Source organism: Chiloscyllium punctatum, chromosome 39 (assembly GCF_047496795.1).
Source record: "Chiloscyllium punctatum isolate Juve2018m chromosome 39, sChiPun1.3, whole genome shotgun sequence".
NCBI lineage: Eukaryota > Metazoa > Chordata > Chondrichthyes > Orectolobiformes > Hemiscylliidae > Chiloscyllium > Chiloscyllium punctatum.
In genome coordinates, this window is record NC_092777.1 from 49,012,957 (window position 1) to 49,031,635 (window position 18,679).

An 18,679-nucleotide genomic window follows, 5' to 3' on the forward strand; every position below is an offset into this window, starting at 1 on the left:
CCAGTAAAGAGGTTCCCTGAGTTCTGTTGAATTCAGTTTTGCTAAATCTCTCTGACGCCATATTTGGCCAAATGCTAGCTTGATGTCAAGGGCAACCACGCCCACCTCACCTTCAAGCAGCTTTATTATTGTAATAATGACAGTTTCTGCATCACAATCTCTTCAAGCCATCATGCTCATGAGAAATGCAATTGCAAACACATCCATAGTTGATGGGTTAATATAGAATGTGTTAAGTTGCATGCTTGGAAAAAAACTTGAAGTGAAATGATGCTTGTGTTGCCTTCCCCTCTAAGATTGTGAGTGGAATGCAGTGCTGTTCTGGGAAAAGCTAAGTGGAGCCTGAAAGCGAAGCAGAGATACCACATCATTTGTTGTAATCCAATCTCTACACCTTTGGGAATTCTTTCAATCTGAATTTAGAAGGATGGAAAGCATTCACTGCACTCCACAGTTGTAATTAAATGAGTTAAATGAATTTTTCCAGCATCAATGTTGGCAATTGTCAAAATAGAACCTGCATAATAGAAAGCAAAGAAATACAGATCACAACAATTACTAAAACGCCAAAAAAAGGCACACTGATCAGCACACAAATCACAAGTGCTGTTTGAAATGTTCCCTTTAAACAGATTTTTTTTTAATGCCATGTTGTGTTAGAGAGTCGGCTACCTGCTAGACTCAATGGGTGAGGCGTGCATTGGTGCTGTACAAAATGGAAGGTTGCAGATGATGGAAATCTGAAAGAGGAGCAAAGCGAAAACTGGATAAACTCAGCCGGTCAGGCTGCATCTCAGGAGAGAAAGAGTTAACTTTTCATGATTTTTCAGTGGAATTGACCTCACATTCTGGGCCCTGTTGTGTGGACTGCGGTTACCAACATCTGTGCTCGGGACATCATTTTGGTCTGTGCTGGACTAGAGCTATACTGCAGCTTGAGCCAGTGCCACATGCAAAATCTACTGTTGACACAGGCTTTCATCAACTTCAATGCCACTGGAACTTTTTTTTACTAGCAAGGTTGCACCAGTGGGGGAGTAGTGCCACAAACTTGACCATTTGGTCAAAGGATATAGTCAACTCCTCCTTTGGAGTTGTCATACATGTTGGTAGCAGTGAAGTGGGGTGTGTTTAAATGTGTATAAGTCAGTTCTGAAAATAGATGAGAGTGTTCAGTGCTTTTGTTATAGGGTGATCATACAGGGAGTCCCCTAAGTTACTGTTCAATGCTGGGTACCTGATACATATTTCAGTTGTGTCTTATTTTCACACATCTGCTGTTTTTGAACTTTTTCCAAGATGGTATTTTCTCCTCAGTTTTGAAGATCTGAAGACCTTGACTTACGAGATAAGCATTTTTAGAAACGGCTCCCTGGCTGTAAACACCGTGCAATCCTGCAGGCTTTGACATAAAGCATAACGTTTATAGATACTTTAATGAGATGAAATCATAAAAACTGACTTCTTTATAGCATGATTCTGTGGTGATTTATAATTCCATTGCATCACATGCTTCTGCTATTGACCACTGTGCTAATAGATCCACTCAGCTTCACCTTTTGAGAAATAGTTCCTGAGCACATTGTTTTTGCAATCGTTTCACTTCTGTTCACAGTGTGAGAGATTATTGCATTTGAGTTGTGATTTGGGAGTCTGATTTATGTTACTGCGGAATTTGCAGTGGCAACAGCAAGTCTATTAGCTTCCAGTGATATAATGGACATCTAACAGCAGCCTTCAGCAGACACTGTTAACTGGGAAGTCCAGGACATTGTTGTCAGAGATTCCTGCTCCACCACAGGCTACACTGTTCCAGTCCTCTCCTGTGGACTGAGTGTTCAAATGCCTCCAGCAGCTTTAAGTCAATGTACATTTCCATTAAGGTGGTAAAAACAATGACTGCAGATGCTGGAAACCAGATTCTGGATTAGTGGCGCTGGAAGAGCACAGCAGTTCAGGCAGCACCCAACGAGCTTCGAAATCGTTTCCATTAAGTACATTTCCATTAAGTCTACACTAAAAGAGCTGAAAATGTTGGGATGGTTGCATTCAGGATTAAGCTAGTTTTTAATGTGATGTTTATTGATGAATGAGCTCTCTGGCCCTGAACTTTACTTTCAGAGTTATGAATTCTCATTTCCTCAAGAAAATGTCGACAGGAGATTATAAAAAATACATTTGTTTTACATTTTATGTCCGTCTCAACTTATCTCCCTCTCTTCATCCAAACTGCACTTCCCAATGTTTAGCTTGCATGATTTACCTTTTAATTATATTTACTGTTTTTCCTCCCTAATTAGCCTCTGCACATCACTGACAGGATATTTGAGGAGCTTCACTGTTATTTGCCTTTGTTCCCAGACTCCCTGTAGAGGAGATAACACTGAAAATGACCCCAAGTTCACAAACAAAAAATGTGGGTTATTGTCAGTGACGTGAGCTACTGAATCTCTTTGTTTGCTGTTAAGAGCAAAATTTTCCCAAAATTGAGTATGCTCCATGGTTTCTGAATTGGCATGAAACCATGAGGGATTCTGAAATCTTGGCATTCCCTGGCTGTTCTTTGGGGCTACTGTGAACAACTGACATTAAAGTCTCTGCAATCTCAACAACAGTGGTTGCTGGGATCTGCGGGCTTGCAATGCCACTGAAAATCCCTATTGAACACTAATTTGAGCATTGCTCTGACATTTGGTTTATTGTGTAAGTGTAACCTTAAATAAAGTTCAATCCGTGGCTATCCCTTGTAGATTTACGCGATACTTTGTCTGCGCTACATGTTTGAGATGAGCAGCTACACAGACAATGTTGCAAGACTCGTGACATACCATGGACAGCAAATCACATACCCTCCAAATTATTGCTTCTAATTAAATAAACTCTGAACTGTCATGCTTTTGGCTTCCCTTTTACCACAATCTTCAGCAACCATTGTTTGATTGGACTACTGGATCACTTCCACAAACCCTTACTCTCTTCCAACCTGATTGTTCCACAGGCTTGAGGCTCCATCAGTGTTGGTGTTATGAAAGGCTCCATCATGCTGCTGGTATGATAGGTAACTCTTCGACACACAATGAAGAAGAAATAGGTTAGGAAGAATTTTGCAGGCGGAATGGTCTCTTTCGGGCACAAATTGCACAGCATTCAAAAGAGAAGAGTAGCACCTGATGAACCAGAAGCACTTCCCTGTCACTGATCTTTGTTTTGTTGTGGTTCTGTTTCAGAGGGTCTAGCAGTGGGAGTTGGCTTCGGCGCTATCGGCAAGACTGCGTCCGCGACGTTTGAGAGTGCACGGTAAGCTAGTATCCACCTTTCCCATTTTGAGGTCTTCCTCACCCACAATCAGTCAATCACACTGGAGAGGACATCATGGACCTTTGGGCCTACCTTGTTACAGCAGTCACCTCACCTCGGTAAAGGGAATATCTGATCTTGGCTTTCAAAAGTAAGAGCAGTGGCAAAAGCAAAAACTATTTCTTCCGACCTGCTGATGGAAGGAGAGGGAGTGGTGGAGGTGAAATGACACAGTGTAGGTTGTGTTCACAGTTCGGGGCCATTACTGAGTTGGCAGTTCTTTCAGGAATACACTGACGCAAGTAAACCAAACTTGAAATGCATCACCTCTAACACAGAAGACCATAAATATGCAGTGGTGGAGTCTCGGTGGATGCAGATACAGTCCTCAGTCAGATTTGATTAAAATCTTAGTGCTGTCTTTTATTGTATGGTCCTAGGATTTTATATATTCTGATATAAAATCTTAAGCGCTCTCATTGGTGGCTGTATCCCTAAGTGCCAATACTGCCTCCCTAAGCTTCTGAGACTTTCTCTTTCAGGTTATGATCAACCATGTTTTTGACCAAGTGTACCAAATATCTCCATTTATGACTTGATTTTAAGCATTGTTTGGTATTGCTCCCATGAAGTACTATGGAAAGTTTTGCCCTGTTAATGGTGCTACGCATATGCAAGTTGCTGTTATAATGGAACACTGTTACCGGTACAGAAATTGCTCAGATAAAATTGAGATCTGGTCATCTTGAACCAAAAAGATTTTTAGGCCTCAGAGCCTTTTAGACGCACTGAACATCAGCCTGATGTGTGACTGGCAGCTACTGTTTTTCATGTTTCTTCCCATGTGTAAGGTGCCCTCAAAAAGTTAGAAAACAAAATGGATCATCTTCATTTAATAGGTTATTTTCATGGGTTCTCTGGGACAAAAACCAGTTGTATTTAAAGAGCAAGTTTAATCCTTGGAAACTGTAACTCTTGCTCAACAACCATATCTGTGTAGAAATGCAAGGAGAGCTAAGAGTTATTTGTGCCCAGGATTGAGACTTTCACTGTGAGAAAAGGTATGGTCTTTGCTTTGCATCTCATGACATGATCTCTGAGATCAATAACTCATGGAATGGCAGATTGAGCCTGTGAATGGAGCATCTCACAAACTGCGCCATGACAACACCAAACCATTTATTAAACCAAAGTTCAAAGAATAAATGATAACTGTATCTGGCAACTACTAAATCGAAAACATTGCTAGAGTCTGACCTTTAAAACCAACTCAGAATGTTGTTCCTGGATCGAGGTCAGGTCACTCTTTGAACATCATTTCATAAGCTGTTGCGAAGTAGTTTTTAATCTTTTTCACAATATATGTGGAATAATGCCTGCACAGACAGAAAATCCCCAGTCTAGACTCAGTATATTCAAGGGATGTCAATATTGTGGAACTGTGAAGGTTGCTACCATTAAAGAAGACACATTTCAGCAACTGTACAGGATTTATCAAAACTAAAAGAACTCAGGCTGCTGTAAGTCAGAAATAAAAACAGAAATTGCTGGAAAAACTCAGCAAGTCTAGCAGTTAATGTTACAAGTAATGTTTCAAGTTTCCTTAGAACAAGATTTATGTTTATTTGAAGCTGCAATGGATGGGAAATCTTCATAGCTCACCCTTCAGTTGCAGTCCAACAGCCTGCAGGATTGTCTTTCAGTGTGTAAATATTTCAATAGTTATTACTTACCAATTGGGTTATATGTTGCTGCAAAAGCTGAGAGCCAGATGATATAACATAAAAGTTGAGCTGTGGAACAGACTGCCTTATTACATGAGTGAGACTGCCTCTTTTCGTTGTCTTTGGGCAGAATAACACTGTTACAGCCATCTCTCTCTAACTGGGGGCACAACGTTCAAGTTTTTAGTTGCTCAGCATTACTGTCGTGAACCCAAAACATCAAGTCAGTCAGGTTAACTGAGATGGGCAACAGAGCTTCAAGTTAATCCTCTATACTTGACAGTGACTGAAATGTCCAGCATTGAACAACTTGGTCGGTTTCATATTTCAGAATACAGAGTCAAATTTGTCTTTTTAATGATCAGCCTGAGGTTGTCTGGTTTTCACTGTAATTGCCTCTCTACTACTAACGTTGCGGACACATAAACAGTTGACAAACTATGTTTAAAGTTTCCACTGTCGCAGTTTTTTTTTAACCTTGCATTACCCTGATAGAATTTGATTTTTGGTCATGAAAATAAGACGTGTGAGGAGGTTTTATATACTCAGCTGTTGTATGCAGATGTCCTGGATGTCCTTGGATTCAGAGCAGTTGCAGCCTCATGCTTTCATCAGATTTCAGTTTCTGTAAACACTTCAATACCACTTATGAATCTCTGAGAATAAGCAAAAAATTGACATCAGAGAGAATTTTGCTGATGATAAATAAAACAACATAGATATCTGAAATGCTTTTAATTTAACCAGCAAAAAAAGATGTAGTTGATGTCAACCACAGTTTGAGACAGCCAAGAATAGTGAGGTTTATTGGAGCCATCTGTCTAATCCTGTGACCTGAGCTATAGACCAGCTCCCCTGTCCTCCTTGATTATAAATGCAAATCTCTTAACTTTACCAGACAAAGCTCAGAGTTAAAAATCACACAACACCAGGTTATAGTCCAACAGGTTTAACTGGAAGCACCAGCTTTTGGAGCGTTGCTCCTTTATCAGGTGGTTGTGCCTGATGAAGGAATGGCATTCCGAAAGCTGGTGCTTCCATTTAAACCTGTTGGACTATAACCTGGTGTTGTGTGATTTCTAACTTTGTACACCCCAGTCCAACACCGGCATCTCCAAATCAAGACAAAACTCAATGTGTGACACTCAAGCAGACATTCTCATTGACAGTAGGTGAGAGTTACACTCTGTGGTACTGTGTCTGTGATCAGTGATAAAATAACTCTCATCATAATGCAAGAAGAAGCAGTGCTGTTTCAATTATTGGACAGTTGGTTGCTACATACTCAGCATTTGAGGGAGAAGCCTGTGAATTAAGCATAAAGTAGTCCCCTGTGTACAGAAGATATTTTCAGAAGGCTATCAATTCCGGTACAGCAGTTGTAAGATGAATTTTATTATGAAGGTGTTCGCAACCTTGACTTTCTATTTTACGTCTTCGGCATGATGACAGATCTGAAGATTACGTTGTACATGAGTTATGCCACCTGTGCAACCTTCACTGTCAAATTTGAACTGTGCAGCAGGCAGCTTGTTAGGGCACGAAGCAACATTGAATTTAGGAGCAGGATTAGGCCATTCAGCCCTTCAAAAATGCTCTGTCATGACTAATCTGATTGTAGTCTCAACCCAACTTTCTACCTGTCTGTCCCTATAGCCCTTTTTTATCAAAACTAGCTAACTTTGCCTTGAACAAACTCAATGACCCACCTTCCGCTGCTTTCTAGGAAAGAGAATTCCACAGACGAACAGCCTTCTGAGAGAACAGAATTTTCCTCACCTCTCTTTTAGCCCTGCTGCCAACTCTGATTTTTAAGGTGGCATGGTAGCTCAGTGGTTAGCACTGCTGTCCCACAGCACCAGGGACCCAAATTCAATTCCATCCTCAGGTGACTGTCTGTGTGGAGTTTGTATGTTCTCCCTCTGTGTGGGTTTCCTCCAAATGCTCAGCTTTCCTCCCACAGTCCAAAGATGTGCAGGTTAGGTGGATTAGCCATTGGGAAATGTGGAGTTACAAGGATAGGGCGGAGCTCTGGGTGGGAGCTCTTGGGAGTTCTAGTGCAGTCTCAATAGGCCGCATGGCCTCTCTCTCTCTGCACTGTAAGGACTCTATGATTCTTATGTTGTTCTATTCTTCTGTGGATCATTTATTATTAATCCATGACTAACCAGCATGGAAATGCAATTTGTTCTTGGATTATGGTGAGACTTTATTGCCTTGTTCATTGCTGCATTGGCTTGGAACACCAGTGAATAAAAACAGAAAGATGATTAATATCTGAACTGTATGAATTAAATTTCTCATGCTTGGAGTGGCATTCCACAGGACCTTTGTTTGAAATTGGCAGTGCAATTAAATAATCAAACCATTCTCCATAAATTACCTACGTTCTTGATCAGTGATGAATGGATCCCTAAAATGTCATTTACCAGGTATAATGACTTATTTAGAGTCCGGAGAGTTGGAATGATGTTGTTGAAAAGTTCCTCATTATCCAAGCTGGTAGTGGATTCATCATCTTCCATGACTGCTCTTGTGACTGAAGAGATGTGAGATGCTCATGAAGATCCAAAAACCTGGCAATCCTTGCTTTGTTGCAGTTGTTGATTTGAGGCAAATGGTGTAGCTACACCACATCTCATCTTCCTCAGGGCCTATTGGATATTGCGACTTTTAGGTAAGTCGTCCCAGACACATGCTGAAACCAAATTCTATTGCAGTGTTTTCCCAAGACAAGTGACCAGCAGCTCTGAAGTTTGTAGGGCTCACTTGAAGTGCAGTGATATCCATTTTTAATTTCTCAGCATGATCAATTCCAATTCCTATCTGTTTGGGGGAATTGTTTGGAACACTGCATCAGCTGTGATATAACTTTGTCAGACTTTCAACAAACACCTTTTCAATTTAATTAAACAGTAAATCACATTGCCAATGTATGTAAGCATGTGCTGTAACGTCTACTGAGTTACTGGCAAAAACCATTCTTGGGCCTTATTCAGAAAAGTCATTTGGATTGCAAGTGAGCAATAATGCTGTTGGGTGATTAGCTTCTGGGATGTCAGTACATCTTCCTGTTCCAAGGCCATTAAAAACAGGGAAATATCAATCGTCTCATTAAATCCAATGTTCAGCCCCTCTGACAGTGCAAAATAAGCATTTACAAAGCAAAGAATCTATCTGTTAAGGATTTGTTGGGTTTGATTATGGAAGTAATTTTGTGGGCATGCTTAAGACCAGCCAATCATTTTCTAACTGTGACATTTCCCCATAAAACTACAGAAAATTGTTGAGGTAAATCTTGGGAGTCGTGTGTAGAGAATGTAAAATTTGCAATTATTTCAATTTTAGCACTTGAATTAAACACAGAGTACATTGCTTAATTCATAGTATTCACATTCTCAGGTTGCAAACTGTTATTGTGATCTCTCTCAATGTTTAATGAAATAATGTCCAATATACCTGATACAAATCACAACAGGAAGAAGTTTAGTGTCTGCTTCTCTCTCCCTATTCCCACAGCTCTCTAACTGTTCGCTGAGAATCTGTAAATGCTTTTGAGAATTCCAATGTTTCATCATATTTACAAGATTACATTTGCCGTCAGCAGTCTATCTGTACAGATACAAGCCTCACTAGTTTCACTGTTCTCATGGCTTACTATCAATTCTACGACTTACAACTATCTAAATCTCTATCAAATGACATTAATTTTACATCTTCCCCCAAGTTTGATTGTCATTAGGGCTGGGATTCTCGGTTTCTGTGTTTGAAATGGCAACAGTCATTTTTTAGGTAAAAACAATGACTGCAGATGCTGGAAATCAGATTCTGGGTTAGAGTGGTGCTGGAAAAGCACAGCAGTTCAGGCAGCATCTGAGGAGCAGGAAAATCGATGTTTCGGGCAAAAGCCCTTCATCAGGAATACAGGCAGAGTGCCTGCAGGGTGGAGAGATAAATGAGAGGTGGGGAGAAAGTAGCATAGACTACAATAGGTGAGTGGGGGAGGGGATGAAGGTGACAGGTCAGAGAGGAGGGTGGGGGAGGGTAGCAAAGAGTACAATGGGTGGATGGGGGTGGGATGAAGGTGATAGGTCAGAGAGGAGGGTGGAGTGGATAGGTGGAAAGGAAGATAGGCAGGTAGGACAAGTCATGGGAACAGTGTTGAGCTGGAAGTTTGGAACTGGGGTGAGGTGGGGGAAGGGGAAATGAGGAAACTGGTGAAGTCCACATTGATGCCCTGGGGTTGGAGTGTTCCGAGGCGGAAGATGAGGCGTTCTTCCTCCAGGCGTCTGGTGGTGAGGGAGCGGTGGTGAAGGAGGCCAAGGACCTCCATGTCCTCGGCAGAGTGGGAGGGGGAGTTGAAATGTTGGGCCACAGGGCAGTGTGGTTGATTGGTGCGGGTGTCCCAGAGATGTTCCCTAAAGGGCTCTGCTAGGAGGCGTCCAGTCTCCCCAATGTAGAGGAGACTGCATCAGGAGCAACGGATACAATAAATGATATTGGTGGATGTGCAGGTAAAACTTTCATGGATGTGAGGGAGGAGGTGTGGACGCAGGTTTTGCAATTCCTGCGGTGGCAGGGGAAGGTGCCAGGATGGGAGGGTGGGTTGTTGGGGGGACGTGGACCTGACCAGGTAGTCACGGAGGGATTGGTCTTTGTGGAAGGCGGAAAGGGGTGGGGAGGGAAATATATCCCTGGTGGTGGGGTCCGTTTGGAGGTGGCAAAAAAATCATAGATGATTTGGTTTATGCGAAGGTTGGTAGGGTGGAAGGTCAGCACCAGGGAGGTTCTGTCCTTGTTACGGTTGGAGGGGTGGGGTCTGAGGGCAGAGGTGCGGGATGTGGATGAGACGCGTTGGAGGGCATCTTTAACCAAGTGGGAAGGGAAATTGCAGTCTCTAAAGAAGGAGGCCATCTGGTGCGTTCTGTGGTGGAACTGGTCCTCCTGGGAGCAGATATGGCAGAGGTGGAGGAATTGGGAATATGGGATGGCATTTTTGCAGGAGGTAGGGTGGGAAGAGGTGTAATCCAGGTAGCTGTGGGAGTTGGTGGGTTTGTAAAAAATGTCAGTGTCAAGTCGGTCGTCATTAATGGAGATGGAGAGGTCCAGGAAGGGGAGGGAGGTGTCAGAGAAGGTCCAGGTAAATTTAAGGTCAGGGTGGAATGTGTTGGTGAAGTTGATGAGTTGCTCAATCTCCTTGCGAGAGCACGAGGTGGCGCCAATGCAGTCATCAATGTAGTAGAGGAAGAGTTGGGGAGTGGTGCCGGTGTAACTACGGAAGATGGACTGTTCTACATAGCCAACAAAGAGACAGGCATAACTGGGGTCCATACAGGTGCCCATGGCTACGCCTTTGGTCTGGAGGAAGTGGGAGGATTCGAAGGAGAAATTGTTAAGGGTGAGGACCAGTTCAGCCAAACGAATGAGAGTGTCAGTGGAAGGGTACTGTTGGGGACATTGGGAGAGGAAGAAATGGAGGGCTTGGAGGCCCTGGTCATGGCGGATGGAGGTGTAAAGGGACTGGATATCCATGGTGAAGATGAGGCATTGGGGGCTGGGGAAATGGAAGTCTTGGAAGAGGTGGAGGGTGTGGGTGGTGTCTCGAACGTATGTAGGGAGTTCCTGGAATGGGGGGATAGGACAGTATCTGGGTAGGTGGAGATGAGTTCAGTGGGGCATGAGCAGGCTGAGACAATGGGTTGGCCAGGGTTGTCAGGCTTGTGGATCTTGGGAAGGAGGTAGAACCAGGCAGTGTGGGGTTCCCGGACTATGAGGTTGGAAGCTGTAGGTGGGAGTTCTCCTGAGGTGATGAGGTTCTGTATGGTCTGGGAGATGACGGTTTGGTGGGGGGGGTAGGGTCATGGTCGAGGGGGTGGTAGGAGGAGGTGTCTTTGAGTTGGCGTTTGGCTTCAGCAGTGTAGAGGTCAGTGTGCCAGACTACCACTGTGCCCCTTTTATCTGCTGGCTTGATGGTGAGGTCGGGATTGGAGCAGAGGGAGTGGAGGGCTGCATGTTGTGAGGGTGAGAGGTTGGAGTGGGGAAGGGGGGTAGACAAGTTGAGGTGGTTAATGTCCCGGCAGCAGTTGGAAATGAAGAGGTCGAGGGCGGGTAATAGGCCAGCACAGGGTGTCTCGGTGGTTGGAGTGTGTTGGATGGGGGCGAAGGGGTCCTTGGAAGGTGGGCGGGTGTCAAATCTGTAAGGATGATGCTGAATTTCCTTGCTGTCATCAGACAGGCAGGATTGTGCAAGTGTATGTACCACTCTAAAAGCCTAATTCCTTCCCCTGACTTCACACAATTTCCTTTCAAAAACACAGTAAAATTGTCCGAGTCCCATGCAACTGCTAAAAATTGCCATTGCCTGCAGCCTGCCCCCAGTTCTTGCTCCAACTAAACCTCTCAGTCCTCCCCTTTTGCTGCACATATGCCCTTGGTTTGCATGTATCACTCCTGCACCTCTCGTGACCTTATCCCACAACACAGGATCACCAAGGAGCTTCCTAAATGATTAAACTTGAGAACACAACTCTGCGCTAGACCACATTTTTATCAGCGGTAGGTTGCTTAGGCATGGTGGTTAATAGAAATGAACTATACTCTGTATTAAAATGAATAAACATTCTGCATTTATAAACAAATTACAAATTTATTTCACGTGAAATAAAGGAGGATATTAAGATATTGATTGTACATATTCTGATCTTTGTGCACTTTATGTAGGATCTACAATGCACATTAATGTGTCATGTGGCTGATAAGACACAATAAGGCATGGGTTTCCATGTGACTAGGTTGATCGAGATTTGAAATTTAACTTTCCGTGCTTTCAGTTTCACGAAAACGACTTTCTTCTGAGCAATGTTTTGTGCAGTGTCATGTTGAATTGTCAAGATGGATAGTCCAACCAGTCTTCCTTGCAGCTCTGGAGAATGAATGCGTATTTTCATCAACTTTAACTTGGCTGGTTGGCTGAGTTGGTTGCACAGCTGGTCTGCAATGCAGAGTGATGCCAACAGCGTGGGTTCAATTGCTGCACTGCCTAAGGTTACCCTGAAGGACTGTCTTTCTCAAGCCCTCCTCTTGCCTGAGATATGGTGACCATCAGGATAAACCACCACCAGTCATCTCTGTCTGAAGAGAGAGCAGCCCTATGATCTGATGAGACTATAGCAACATTACCGTTACCTTTGGCACAGATAAGCTTCACACACCCTGGCCTCAGAAACAGGGACATGACATTATCCCTGTTCCCTGGATAATACTCAATTGCTCCGTCGATATCACGGAAACACAATTGTCACATTCCTGTTTTTGGGAGTTTGTTGTGAACTTATTGGCTGCTGCTGTTCCGAATTAGAGAGGAATCCAGAGCTAGTCAACACATTTAAAAATAAGGGACCTTCTCCATAACCTCAAGATGGAGAGCAATTTCTTCCTGCATGGTCAAGTGTTCTGGGAGCTTTCTACCCCAGGAAGCAGTGGTCAAGGCCGAGTTAGATGGGTTGTTTATCAACAGGAAAGTTAAGGATTTTAAGGGATGAGTGTCAGCCATGGTATTGAATGTTGGAGCAGGTTTGAAGGCTTGAATGATCTACTCCTGTTCTGGTTTCCTATGATAAGAGAAATATCATAATGGATAGTAAAGTGCTTTGCTATATTCTTTTCTCATTAAAGGCACTCGTTAAGTCTCTTTTTTCCCTATTGAGGTGAATCAAAATTTAGTGCAGTGCAAAATGGCCGTCCGCTTTGGCAAACAAGCTGTTTTTGTGACATTGTCATTGACCACTTCAACCTTTGAAAAATTCTCTGAACAACAATCAACTAATGATGAAATTACTGCATCTCAGATCTGCTGAGGATGTCCTGGGGAATGGTCAAAGAAGCTTAAAATGATCAGCCAGGGAAAAAAAAGAGGGAAAAGTAAATCTTGAAAATAATTTTGACAGTCTTTTGAAATTTGACATTCTTGCGTCTGTCCTGATGAGAGCAAGATAAAAAGTTTCAGTGGCACACGTCTCTTCTCAGCAATATCCAAGCTCTGTACTCTCAATTGCTGCTGTTGGTATGAAAAATTATGGACAAAGTGAATTCAGTACGTTACTCCTCAACAAAGTCAGGTCAGTAAGACTGGGTGACCTGGCTGAAATTTAAATTTAGAACAAATATCAGTGAAATTACCTTGCCAAAGGGTGAGAAAGGTTCCACCAGGTTAGCTAAACTCAGTCATTAACGGCATCATGAAATAATTTAGCAAATTAGGTCTGAGATAAATGGCTTTCATTGGATTCAATGTCCTTCCATACTCCACCATCCCATCCTATTCTTTTACCTTTTAACCAGCTGTTAAATATATACAAGCCACAGTTCTCAGTCTATTCATTGTTTGTACTAACATAGAGTCATAGAGATGTACGGCATGGAAACAGACCCTTCGGTCCAACCCGTCCATGCCGACCAGATATCCCAACCCAATCTAGTCCCACCTGCCAGCACCCGGGCCATATCCCTCCAAACCCTTCCTATTCATATACCCATCCAAATGCCTCTTAAATGTTGCAATTGTACCAGCCTCCACCACGTCGTACATGTTGCTGAAATGCAGTTTCTCTAAAGGTAACTTCCTGTAGAGCTTGCACTTATCAAACAAGTTTTTGGAGGCAGTACGCAGCAGTGGGACGGTATGCAAGTGTAAGTGTAAGTGTAATGCAGCTACCAAAATACAAAGTGCAAAATGCTTGAGCGTATAATACTGGTGGAAGAACTACAGGCAATCTGTCTTCCTTTGGCCCTGTTTTACAGTTTTTCTGCAACAGTGACTCTCTACCCATCTACACTCTCTACGGGGCAGCACGCTGGCTCAGTGGTTAGCACTGCTGCCTCACAGCATCAGGGTCCCAGGTTTGATTCCAGCCTCAGGCGACTGTCTGTGTGGAGTTTGCACATTCTCCCCGTGTCTGTGTGGGTTTCCTTCCACAGTCCAAAGGTGTGCAGGTTAGGTGAATTGGCCATGCTAAATTGCCCAGAGTGTTAGGTGCTTTGGTCAGAGGGAAATGTGTCTGGGTGGGTTGCTCTTCAGAGGGTCAGTGTGGACTTGTTGGGCCGAAGGGCCTGTTTCCACACTGTAGGTAATCTAAACTAATCTAATTAATGTCCAGACCTGTCTGATTTCCCAGGCAGACATCCCCATCTACATTCTGCCCAATTTAAACATTCAGTTGTGATGATTGTTTCTTGAGTCATTTCCTATTAATGGCTGATTAGATTGATTTGAATGGAGCAATTCCTCATATAAAAGATTTGGGAATGTAATTAAAAGCCTGGCATTAACAATGTGCTATAAAAAATTACAGCCATCTTGCACACCCACTCTGCCTGCAATTGGCCAACTGAATGTTTAAGAAATGTAAAAATAACGTACTGAGTAAATGTTGTTTTTAATTTTGTTGCAGAATGGTTAATATGTTGCTGGTCGACAAAACTGTTTGTCAAATACAGGTATACATGGTAAATACCTAAATATTGACACACCATTATATTAGGGGGGCTTTTTTTATTCTCTAGTGGGATGTGGGCATTGCTGGCTGGTCAGTATTTTTTTTATTGTCCATCCTTAGTTGCTCTTCAGAAGGTGGTGGTGAGCTGCCTTCATGAACTGCTACGGTCCACATACTGTATGTTGACCCACAATGCCCTTAGGGAGGGAATTCCAGGATTTTGACCCAGTGACAGTAAAGGCACACAATATATTTCTAAGTCAGGATGGTGTGTAGTTTGGAGGGGAACTTGAAGGTGGTGGTGTTCCCATGTATCTGCTGCCCTTGTCCTTCAGATGAAAGAGGTTGTGGGCTTGGAAGGTGCTGTTTAAGGATCTTGGGTGAATTTCTGTATTGTATCTAGTTTATAGGATACACTGCTATTACTGAGTGCTGGTGGTGGAGGGAGGGGAAGTTTGATGATGTGGCACCAAATCAAGTAGGCTGCCTTGTCCTGGATGGTGCCAAGCTCCTTGAGTGTTGTTGGAAGTTGCACTCATCTAGGCAAGTGGGGAGTATTCCATCATACTCTGATGTATGCCTTGTAGATGGTGGATAAGCTTTGTTGAGTCACAAGATAAGTTACTCACTGCAGTATTCCTAGCCTCTGACCTCCTCTTGTGGCCACTGTGTTTATGTAGTGAGTCCAGTTGAGCTTCTGATCAATGGTAACCTCCAGGATATTGATAGTGGGGGATTCAATGATGGTAACACCATTGAATGTCAAGGAGCGATGGTCAAGTGCCCAGCATTTGTGTGGTGCACATGTTACTTGCCACTTGTCAGCCCAAGCCAGGCCCAGAAAATTATTAAAGTATATCTTTCTGACTACTTACAGACAAAAAGCCACTGAAAAATAGTGGTTTGGTGAGTATATTTGCTGCCTCCTGTGGGGGAGCTAATGACACTTGTTTCCAAAAAAGGTTCTGGAAATGAATTTGATCTTGTGGTCATAAGGGTACTGATAGGTATGTTTTGTAAAATTTTGGACAATCTTTGCTGTTAAATTTGCGCTAACTACTGTGCCCCAGTCCAACTAGAAAGTAACTTCAAATGTTTTTAAAAGTCATTGTATGTGTTTCAAACTCCAACTTGAGGATTTACACGAAGGAAATGACACTTTTTCTTTCCCTGAGAAACCCATTTTCCAGTTGTATTCCTCAAACTCCCTATCTTGAATATGTGAATGATTAGGTTTTAAAGCATTGTTTTGAAATGGCATGATTTAAAGCACTGCTATATCGTACTGGTTTCATGGTAGACTTCACATTTGGTAATCTGCAGATGTCTTTGAGCAGTAACCTGGGCTGAGCAGAGGGCACTTTTCAAAATTGGGGTAATTGGCTCCAGAATTGTTGATTTGTGTCTAATTGCAAAAGCTTGAGCCCACAAGGCTAAAGGTTATATTTTAGTGCTGTAAAGTAAGACTACTCAGCTTTACTTTGTTCATTCTGCACCACACGCTGTGGATAGGTCAGATCTAGAGGAACCATCATCTCATTAAGGAGCATTTGGGAGATGGCCATTTGATCCTGCTGCAAAATCTGACTGTATCTTGAAGCCACAGCTTTATTACTTACTATTGCATCTTTCTTTTACAATCACAAGAAAGGCCTTGTGATAATAGTCCTTCATGGTAATGCAATACTCCGCATTTTGCAATGGGACATTTTCTTTCCTCAGACTGTCTTTTCGAAGGCACACCCTAAGCTGCAAGCATCAACCTCATTAATTGATGTGTTGAAACCATTCATGTGTGACTCTACATCTTAAATGAAGAATTGCCAATCCATGGTGCTCGGAAGAGTTTAGATTGAAACATAAGATTCTAACTTTGCCAGGCAGTTGAGATGTAAGGAGAATGTTTTCCCCAGCTGAGGAGTCAAGAGTCAGGGGTCACAGTCTCAGGGTATAGTGTAGTCTATTTAGGACTAATATGAAAAAGAAACTGCTTCACTCAGTCAATCTGTGGAATTCCCCACCACAGAAGACAGTGAAGGCCAAATGACTGGATATATTCATAAAGAGATCAATGGGACGGCACAGTGGCTCAGTGGTTAGCACTGCTGCCTCACAGCACCAGGGACCCAGGTTCGATTGTAGCCTCGGGTGACTGTCTGTGTACAGGATGCTCATTCTCCCCGTGTCTGTGTGTGTTTCCTCCAGGTGCTCTGGTTTCCTCCCACACTCCAAAGATGTGCAATTTCGGTGGATTGGCCATGCTAAATTGTGATAGGTGCATTAGTCAGGCGTAAATATAAGGGAATGAGTCTGGGTGGGTTTCTTTTCAGAGGGTCGTTGTGGACTTGTTGGACTGAAAGGCCTGTTTCCATACTGTAGGGAATCTAATCTAATAATTGTTTAGATATAAAATGCATTGGGGGTATGGAGAGAAAGTGAGGATAGAGGATCAGCCATGATCATATTAAATAGTAGTGCAGTCTCGATGGGCTGAGTGGTCTATTCCAGCTCTTCATTTCTCTGAGATTCAGGCTGACTCACTGGAGTCAAAGAACTATTATCAAAAAATGCTTCCAAAATTTTGCCTTGTTTATTTCCATCAAAGAAAATGTTGCAGTTTTTCCAAACCGGAAGGACGATCATTGGAAAAAAACGTCTTTTTTGGAAGATGAGAGGCGCAGTGCTTTTGCCTTTTTGGCAATTCTTTCCATGTACAATCATCAAAATGCCCACCTTAATACTAGTCTGTGCCATAGTTATCGTCCTCACCTTCCTTCACAGTCATTCCCGTGTTGCCAATCCTTCAAACTCACTGGCCTGGTAGATATTCTGTTATTCCTGCTTACTCAGGTGATGCTCCATTCCCCATGCTGTGCTGTTATCAACTTGCCCATTCCAGCAGGTTATGATAAGAAGCTTTTTTGAGCGGAAGGATGCAGGAAACATTTAACCCATGGTACAGTATACTGTATACTGAGTTAAAAATCACACAACACCAGGTTATAGTCCAACAGTGTGCTTCCAGTTAAACCTGTTGGACTATAACTTGGTGTTGTGTGATTTTTAACTTTGTACACCTCAGTCCAACACCGGCATCTCCAAATCCTGTATACTGAGATTCCCTGCTTCAGGAAAACCTGTCCAAAGGTTTTCTCCTCAATGCAGCTGCTTACCTTTTAAGTGCATGGATCTCTCTAATCTGAACCTATTGTTCAGAGATTCCACATGTCCCGTTCTGATTGTCCATTGCAGAATACCAAAGTGCATGGAATAGCTAAGTTACCACAGTCTGAATGGACAATAGGGCTGCTCTCCATTTAGACAGAGAGATGAATGGAGCTGGTTTAACCTGAAGGTCACCACCCCTCATGTGAGGGGAGAGGTTGAGAAGGAGAGTCCTTTAAGGTAACCTCAGGCAGTGCAGAAATTGAACTCACTGCTAACATTGCTTTGTATCGCAAATTGGCCATCCAGCCAACCGAGCTAACTGACCTCCTTCATGGAAGAGGAATAATCATTCAAATGAGCAAAATGTGGAAAGTTAAAGGACATCATGAGTTTTGCGCCAGGAGTTAAACACATAAAAATGGTGCCATATGCTGTCATCACTTTTAAATGTCCAATGTTTACAAAGGAGTTGTTAAGGGAATAGAGTATTAATTTAAGCAGATGTTTGCCTAATCCTGTGATTTGAATTTTTGCATTCTAATTTCCCTATTCAAACTGTGATATTGGCCCAGGAAGTGGCATTTAATTGCCTGAAATGTTGTGCACACCATGGTGCTTCCATTACACAATGCTGCTGTTTGCAAATCTGTTTGTTGAGAACAATGGATGGTAGATTAGTTCAGACTTGCAAGAAAATCAAATAATGACAAAAGCTAATGGAATAAAATGTTGTCAGGTGGCTATTGAAGCGGTGCGGTGATGAAAACTCCAGCATCATCCATGTTTACAGAGCTGAAATGCAATAAAAATAAATAATTTAGCTGCTGAACTCGGAACGTTACCAAAGTAATACAAAATAGGTTCCTTGTAAAGTTAGTTGTTTTCATTCAGTTAGAATAACTCTCAGACCCAATGCAGTAATATTGAAGTCCTTCTGAATATTACAGATAAAGCAGTTTCTCTTACAATCTCAGTGCCACCCTCATTCACAGATTT

General features: G+C 42.7%; 1 protein-coding gene across 2 annotated transcripts in view; it reads left to right on the forward strand.

Moving 5' to 3' along the window:
• Positions 1-18,679, forward strand: part of LOC140464045 (zinc transporter ZIP11-like) — a 765,315-nt gene that overhangs the window by 522,743 nt on the left and 223,893 nt on the right. For both annotated transcript variants that reach the window (XM_072558684.1, XM_072558685.1), the window contains one exon: positions 3,228-3,297. In XM_072558684.1, coding sequence (XP_072414785.1) covers positions 3,228-3,297 — 70 coding nt within the window. The remainder of the gene's footprint in view (positions 1-3,227; positions 3,298-18,679) is intronic.